The sequence below is a fragment of the Triticum dicoccoides genome, chromosome 2B (genome assembly GCF_002162155.2).
Source record: "Triticum dicoccoides isolate Atlit2015 ecotype Zavitan chromosome 2B, WEW_v2.0, whole genome shotgun sequence".
In the NCBI taxonomy this organism is placed as follows: Eukaryota; Viridiplantae; Streptophyta; class Magnoliopsida; order Poales; family Poaceae; genus Triticum; species Triticum dicoccoides.
In genome coordinates this window covers 748,550,138-748,558,748 of record NC_041383.1, presented here as the reverse complement: position 1 = coordinate 748,558,748, position 8,611 = coordinate 748,550,138, and the positions used below count along the sequence as shown (strand labels likewise).

At 44.1% G+C, this 8,611-nt stretch overlaps 1 protein-coding gene across 1 annotated transcript; it reads right to left on the bottom strand.

Annotated features, from left to right (window-relative positions):
* Positions 1-5,596: 5,596 nt before the first annotated feature.
* Positions 5,597-8,403, bottom strand: LOC119361314. Its single transcript, XM_037626586.1, has 3 exons — positions 7,920-8,403; positions 5,772-6,555; positions 5,597-5,657 (listed from the first exon to the last, which is right to left on the bottom strand). Exons 1-3 carry the CDS (start codon positions 8,401-8,403, stop codon positions 5,597-5,599), a joined length of 1,329 nt encoding a protein of 442 aa, XP_037482483.1.
* Positions 8,404-8,611: the final 208 nt, after the last annotated feature.

Sequence of the window (8,611 nt, the reverse complement as noted above, 5' to 3'; positions counted from 1 at the left end):
TTCGTGTTTGTTGCGACGAGGTTTTTCAAACAAGACCATTCTTGTGGCAGTGTTCTTCTACTTTTTAAAAATTGTTTGGCTAATTTTAAAAGTGTTCACACCTGCTCATGTAATTCTCAAAAGAATTCACCTATTTAACGAAATTTGACAATTAAAAAGTGCTCACCTACTTAAAATGAAGTATTATCTAGATGGAAATTTGCTTATGGCAGGCCCAAAGAAGGGCTCATCTTTTACATGGCAGAGCATTGCGGCAGGTCTTCAAACCTTCAAGTGAGGGCATATCTGGCGAGTGGGGACGAGTGCCAAAATAAATATTTGGACGGATCACTAGATCCCACAAAGTCCTACAAGGAAGGTTATCACGCCAAGGGGTAATATCTTGTTGACCACTGTTGATGAACTTATTGATCCAGGAACAGGAGGGTGGGATGAAACCTTGGTTCGATCTATATTCTTTGGTGTTGATGCTCAACAGATTTTGAAGATCCCATTATCTACCCATTTACTGGATGATTTTGTGGCATGGAATGTCACAAAAAAAATTGTTTCTCGGTTCGATCAGCATACTATGTCGAGTGGGAGCACCAATTCGGCCCAAGAATGAGAAAGGACCCAGCCGAGACATCAGCAAACAACCCTGTTTGGGAGACTCTTTGGAAACTACAAGTTCCAAGCAAGATAAAGATTTTTGTCTGGCGAGCACTACATGGAATCATACCTGGGGTGGGAGTATTGCGAAGTAGACATATCAAAGTCTCACCTTCATGTCCTATATGTCACCAAGGACCAGAGGATATTCGTCATTTGGCTTTCACTTGTGATCGTGCACGTTAGGTTTGGAAGTCCTTGGGTTTGGATGAGATTATAGATGCAACTATTCGCACTGATCGCTCGGGCTCGGTGGTAATGGAGGAGTTACTCAGAAATCCGGTGAAAAAATCTCCTGTCTTGGGACAACTGGGGCTCCAAGAAATGATTGTCGTTGGCGCATGGTACATCTGTGGGAACGCCGTGAAGCTGTAAAGGGGGTGAATGTCAAGCCTGCACCAAGTTCCTCGTTTGCTATCCAAGCTATAACCTCAAATCACGCGACACGTCCAACTGTGGTAACCTCTGAAGATCGATGGCAACGTCCAGTTCCTGGGTCGTACAAACTGAATGTGGATGCGTCCTTCTTCGAGGACGGGAGTGGGGCTCCAGCTGCTGTTCTTCGTAATTGCCGTGGAGAAGCGATTGCCGGGGTCTCAGAGCTTATAGATAACACTCTTAGTGCACAATCAGCTGAAGCAATTGCTCTTCGCTTGGGGCTACGGCTGGTTTATGCAGTTGGGTGTAGGAATATTGAAGTAGAATCAGACTGTGAAGAACTGGTACATGCATGTAATGGAGAGACAGAAATTTGGAGCTCCTACTCACCTACCCTTGCTGATTGTTTTCATCTCTCCCATGACATCCCGAATATTTCTTTTGCTCATTGTCCGAGAGAAGCAAACAGAGTTGCACACTACCTAGCTAGGCGATGCTATGATTCAAAAATATGTGAAGAGTGGTTAGATGAGATGCCTTCTTTCTTATTACCTCATGTAATCTTTGATGTAACACTTTCCCAAATTGAATAAATGCCACAAGGCTTTTCCCTCAAAAAAAATATCACTTTAAAAACAAATGTTTGGTCTAGCTTAAAAAGTGTTCACTCCTTTAAAAAACCATGCAATTTCAGAAAAATTGTTCCCGCATTATAAAAAATGTCATGTAATTTCAAAACGTGTTCATGTCTTTTAAATATGGTCATGCAGTTTTTAATATTTTTCACGCATTTTTATAAACATTCACGAATTTATGCAGAAATGTTTTAACATTAAAATTGGATAAAAGGGAAAAAATGAAACCGAAAAAAGCTGAATGACAAAAGGTTGGCAAATTATAAAGTAGAAAATGAAAAAATAAAGAAACAAAGAAAAGGAAAAAATAGAAGCTTGAACATGAACATGAAAGGAAAAAGGAAAAATAAAAGAAAGGACAAAAAATTGGAAGAATAGTTTATAAAAAAAATCTACCAAAAAGCGAAGTAAACCATAATCAGAAATTACAATCACTGAAAACCAGAACATTATTTTGCCAACCGAACGCAATGGGACCAGCCCATATGGAGTGCCGATGAGCAATTAATCGGCTATATCCCGCAATAACCCGGTTATGGTATTTTAGTAGGATCACAGATATTTTAGACACTTATACATTGTTTACCGAGACTAAGGGCCCGTTCGGAGTCCCTCCGCTCCCGGAGCTGGCGGAGCTGCAGTTGAAAATGACAAAGCGGGGAAACAGGTGCTCTACAGATCCTGGGATTTCACGGAGCTGGTGAATTGCTGAACAACTCCTAAAACTTGCCGACTTGGGCCGCTTGCATCTTCCCTATGCAGAGTCTAGGACGAATGGACGACAAGATTGCATAGAAAGTAGTCAGATTATTTTCTAATGCTTTTACCAATCCAGTCCCCAATAACTTGCACATACAAATTCTTTGTCTCTGTCATAGAAATATGCAATCACTCACAAGTGGTCACTGGAATATGTATGTAGTGAACAATTTGGAGGGCCAGTAAGTCTGATTTTTTAAAATTAAGGTTAAAAGTTTGAAAAAGCTCCTACAATAATTTTACATGCAGTATATAGATTTGTTCTATACAAGTGTAAAGTTTCACTAGGAGATACTTTAATATGAGCAACATATTAATAATTTTATCTATATATAATGGCAAACAGTGTGTCTACTATCTGCTATTGTATTTTCTTTTTTGTGTACTTGTATATAAAATTATGTGCCCCCTCCGTTCCTAAATATAATACCTTTTAGAGATTTCAATATGAACTATATATGGAGCGAAATGAGTGAATCGACACTTTAAAATACGTCTATATACATCGGTATATTGAACTCTAAAAAGTCTTTTAGCATGGCCTGCCGGCTCCTGACTGGTCCTAGGAGAAGCAACAACAGGCAACCCAACGAGCGCGGCAACTATATCTTGCTACACGCGAGTGTTTGTTCGGGCTCGCTGAAGGATTCCCTCCCACCTGTAGCTACTGGTCCAGCCCATATGCAATGTTTTTTCCTGTTCGCTAGATTTCGTTGTGTTCGTTCGCTGGGATTGTCTTCCCAAAAAAATTTCTTCCTTTTTTTATTCTTTTCTTTTGTTTTCTTTACAGCTTTCTTTGGTTCTCAGTTTTTCTTTGGTTTTTCATGTTTTTTTTTTACATTTTCATGGTTCTTACCGATTTTCTCTGTTTTTCTTTTGTTTTCTATACAACTTTTCTTCAGGTTATTTTTTGCTTATTTGTCGGTTTTCTTTGCTTTTCTTGGTTTTTGTGCTTTCTTTCTTTTTTTCCTTTGTTTTAATTTGGTTTTGTTTGTTTCTTTCTTGGTTTTATTAGGTTTCTTGTTTTCTCTCATCTTTCACTGTTTTTATACACATTGTTGGTATGTATATCTAGTATATTTTTCTAACAATATTTAACACTTTTTAAATACATGATCAACATCTTCTAATACATGGCCAAAAAAGTTGTATACACATTTAACATTTTCTAAATGCTTGATTATATTTTTTGGACGCTGATACGCATCAGTCGGTAGATCTTTTTAAAAGATACGCCGCCTTGCGAGCCATCGGATCTGGTTGATTGAGCCGCCAATCGTCACCTTATATCATTGCAACACAGGGCGTGTTGCAAGTAATCTCCGCAACATAAGTCATGTTGCGCAAAATTTTACGAGAGATGTCAAGTCGTAGATTTTTTTTGCAACAGAGGTCTTGTTACAACTTTTTTTTGCAACAGAGGTCTTATTATAGTTTTTTTTTTGCAACAGAGGTCTTGTTGCAATTTATTTATTTATTTTTACAATAGAGATCTTGTTGCAATTTTTTTTTGTAACAAAGGTCTTGTTACACCTCCTTTTGCAACAAAGACATTGCTGCAGAAACTCTCTATAGCGGACTAGTGACACGCGTCACACGGAAGAGACGGTGGATGCTTGCGTATGATTCGCCGGCTGAAGCCAAGCATTTTCCTGGGAAACGATTACAATCTGTCGGTCGATCATGCGTTGAGTTCTGCCGCACGCCCAACCGCCAGATACGAGTTTGATCTGACAACACATAACCTCTAATCAGCTGGCCAAGACGTTCATCACTTGACACGTGCCTGTGCGACTTGGAAAATTTTCCCGCAACATCATCCATGTTGCAAAAGTCTTTCTACAACAATATCCATGTTGCAAAAAAAAGTTAAGATGAAAAATTTTCTGCAACATCATCTGTGTTGCAGAAGTCCTTATGCAAGAACACTCATGTTCCAAAAAAGTTAAGACGAAAAACTCTGCAATAGAACCTCTGTTGCAATGTTTCTGCAACAAAAGGTCTGCAGTAAAGCGTTCCACGACACTACCTTTGTTGCATTAGTGGGGAAAAGGGATGCAACAATATCTACACATTGGTCGGCGGATCCTTTTTAAAGATCCATCGCCTTGACAATTGTTGATCTAGTGTCCAACACTGTCCTCATCATTGCAACAAGGATTGTGTTGTAGAATTCTTTGCAACAAAGCTTATGTTGCAAAAGCCTTTTACAACATAGTTGACGTTGCCTATTTTTTCACTACTTTTGCAACATGGGTTTTGTTGTGAAAAAAAGTTGCAACATAAATGATGTTGCAGAATATGTTTACAATTTTCTCCGTCTTCATTTTTTTGCAACATGGGTATTGTTGCGGAAAACAATTTGCAGCACACATGATGTTGTAGGAAAAATTACAAAAGAGGAAACACAAAGGACATGCGTCATACAGAGGAGGCGGCAGATCGCTCGCGTTTGATCCACCGGTTGAAGGTATGCTTTTCTCCATGTTTTCCAATTACAAGTTTAACATTTTTTTAATACATGGTCAACATTTGTATATAAATACATTTAACATTTCTCAAATGCTTGATTAACATTTTCAGGTACAAGTTTATCATTTTTTTTGAATGCATGGTCAACAATTGTTCTATACACATTTAACATTTTTCAAATACTTTTTTTTGGATTGCTTACCACATGTGTCATGTGGTAATTTTTCAAATACTTGATTAACTCTTTTTAAAGTACTTGAGTAAGATTTTTTTTTTACAATATGTTCCTTTTGATTCGCACAACCCTCTGAATGAGTGGTACCTACGCAACTTTTTTCACACATAATGTATATTTCTTGTATACATCAGAAGTATTTTCTATATACATTTAACATTTTTTAAATGCTTGGTTAAGACTTTTTTCAAATATGTCATGTAAAGTGTTTTTTGTAATATATTTATGTATAACATTTGAAAGTATAAACAAAAGTAAAAAAAGAGGACAAAAAAAAAGAGGCTGTGGCCTCCTGCGTCTCACAAATCACCTAAGAAATAAAAAACAAAAAAACATGTAAAGCTCTCCGTATCTCCTGAGAAAATAGCCAATCACCACAAGTAGAAGGAAAATCTCAGTACTTGTGGCTTTTGGAAATCTCGGTACTTGGATATGTTGCATCATAGGCAAGACTTACCCCAATTCATCACTTTTCCTTCACCTGCCACTTGTCCTCCTGCCCCCGACATGCTATTTCTCCTTTGTTCCTATAGATAGAGGGGAAAACAATGAGTTTACCTGAAAGCACAAAATATTGTGGGTAAAAGAACGATTATCATCAGGGTGAATAATGGTGGAATGAAAAATAAAAGGTCACTCACCATCTTTTACTAAAGCAACATGTGTATATATGGCAAATGATGCTACAAGGACCTGACATATTATACATAGATATATCTATTGCTGGCGACAATGTGCCGCTGCCGAGGTGGTATTGAGCAAGATTATGTTTCCGACAGTCGAAAAAGACAATGGTGACACCCATGATGGTAGGAAACGCCTTAGAACTGACGCACAACGTCCTTCCTTCCATGAAGAGGGTTTTGCCACCAATGCATGTCGTCGGGACGGCTCTTCCCAGCATAAGGTCAGCTAGTTTGTAAACTGAAACCTTCTTATAATTATGGCTTATACTGACCACCAGAATGTCTTGGGAGCATTCTACCAGATGGTACAAATAAGTGGTGCCAGGTGTGCTCGCCGGACATATGGCAATCACGTTTGGTGGTGGCAGATAGGGTTCCATCCCTTCTAGCTGAGGTGGGCCGATCTGTAGGACCTCTGATTCGGTGAAAGTTTTGTTATAGCGCACCCTATATATCTTGCCTTGGAACGAGAATGGACTACAACTTCGGCGGTTGAGCGAGCTTGATACACTCCATTGTCGTTGCCCGGAGGTAGCAAAGGCCACATTACTCCAACCGTAAGCCCCCAAAATCATGAGCAAGACGACTTCATCCGCGTCCACGGTCATGGCGGCAGCATTGATATTTTTGATATTGCACCACCTGTGCCACTTGCTTTCCAACGATGTCGAGCCGATCACAGAACTCAGGAGGGTCTTGAGAGGCGGGAAGCCGAGGATGTCGCCCGTGAATGGGTGGAAGAGGAGTTAATTGCAAAAAACCACCACATTTGGGGCATCGATTGCAGAAAACCACCTAGTCCCTAATTTTGTGCAAAAATCACCGCATTCTCAGTAATCTCTTTGCAGAAAGCACTGATTGGAAGATTTAGGCCATTTAATCGTTTTCTGACAAGTGGACCCAGATTGTAAGGAGCTGACTTGGCGAAACATTGACATACAACCCCCTGGATCAAAAAGAAAAACGCAATCCAATCCAGCGGGTGGCCTCGCTCCTCCCTTTGATCCTGCAAGCCGCCGCCGCCTAAAGGCCTCCTTTGCCCGGCGCCATGGATGGATGAGCTCCACAGCGCCGCCCAGCTTGCCTGCACCCCCACCTCCGGCCACCTTCGCTTGCCGTCGTCCCATTCCCGTCCAAATTCGGTTAGTGGGCTGTACCGCTGGTGGTGACGATTCGAACGCCGCTGGTGGATGCGGTTAGTGGTGGCCCTGCTGTGGCACCGCAGGTCCCCGCCGATGCTGCTCCGGGATGCCGTGCAGCAGGACGCCGCGAATGAGGCCGCGTGCTGCTCCAGGCGGCCGCGGACGAGGCCGTCGTGCTGCTCCGGGAAGTCGCGGACGAGGCCGTCGTGCTGCTCCGGGAAGTCGCGGACGAGGCCGCCGTGCTGCAGCTGGACACCGTGGACGAGGCCGCCGCTGCACCAGGATATCACGGACGAGACCGTCGTGTTTCTCTGGGCCGTCGCCGACGAGACCATCGTGCTGCACCAGGCCGCCGCGCAGCGGGACGTCGAGGACGAGGCCGCCGTGCCTGCGAGCAGCAGCAACACCACCGCGGGGACCTGCGACCCAGATGCACTGCTCGACTACTTCGAACTCCGGCGAGGACGAGCTCCTGTGCGTCGTGACCCTTCCGCTCCGGAGTGGCGCAGCGCAGAGATGAGGAGAGGCGGGGCCGACGGTGGACTTCCGGCGGTTGCGACGGGAGGCGCCCTCCCTCTTCCCGGCGGATCCACGGCGAGGCGGACGCACACAGGTGCTTGTCGGCGGCGGCGACATCGCCGGAGTGGCGCCGGGGGTCGGCCAGCTCGGGTTCTCTCGATCCGATGGGATCGAGGCAGCGGACTCTGCCGGGCATGGTCAAGGGGCTGATTGCTTTTTTTAAAATCTACTAGGGATCTGTGTGTGATTATTTTGCCAAGTCAGCTCCTTACAGTCCGGTCCCATGTGTAAGAAAGTGATTAAATGGACTAAATCACCTGATCAGTGCATTTTGCAAAAAGTTTACTAGAAACACGGTGATTTTTGCACAAAATTAGAGACTAGATGGTTTTCTGCAATCGATGTCCCAAATGTGGTGTTTTTTTGCAATTAACTCGGTGGAGGAGGCGGACGATGGTGTCGTGGTCCCGCAGCAGCAGCAGGATACCGTCGATTGAGTCGAGGACGCAGTGGTCACTCAAGAGCGGGAGGTGGACGCGGACGAACGCCCCCGTTGAGAGGTTGAAGAAGCGGACGAACCCCTGCAGGTTGTCGTGGCCCGGGTAGAGGCCGTGGCCCTCGGGCAGCAGCATCCACTGCCGTGGGTGGAAGCGCCGGTCGACGATGCCGCGGCCGCGCGGGCAGGTGGTGCTGGAGCGCCAGTATGCGCACACAGCGCGGAACCGGATGTAGCCCCGCAAGTCAACCGCCAGCACCCGCCACGCGATCAGGTCCAACAGCTCCTCCTGCAGTGACGCCCACGGGGATGCGTCCCTGGTAATGGCGGCATCGGCATCGGCGACCCTCGGCCGTCGGCGCGTGCTGCCGCATGCAACCAAGGCCGCTGGCGCTGGGCGGTTGCGACTACGGTACCTCGATGGTGACATGCCACCGTGCCGACTGATGGCAGATCTGGTTCCCAAACTATTGATGATGAAATCGATTAAATGGAGGCATGCCACCTGAAGCTTTCAATGCTATAATCATTCACAGTTCCGACCGATAAGCCTCTGTAATGTTTTATATAAGATTGTAACTGAAGTGCTAGCAAACAGATTTAAAGGTATCCTCCCCATTCTCATTTCGGAGGAGCAG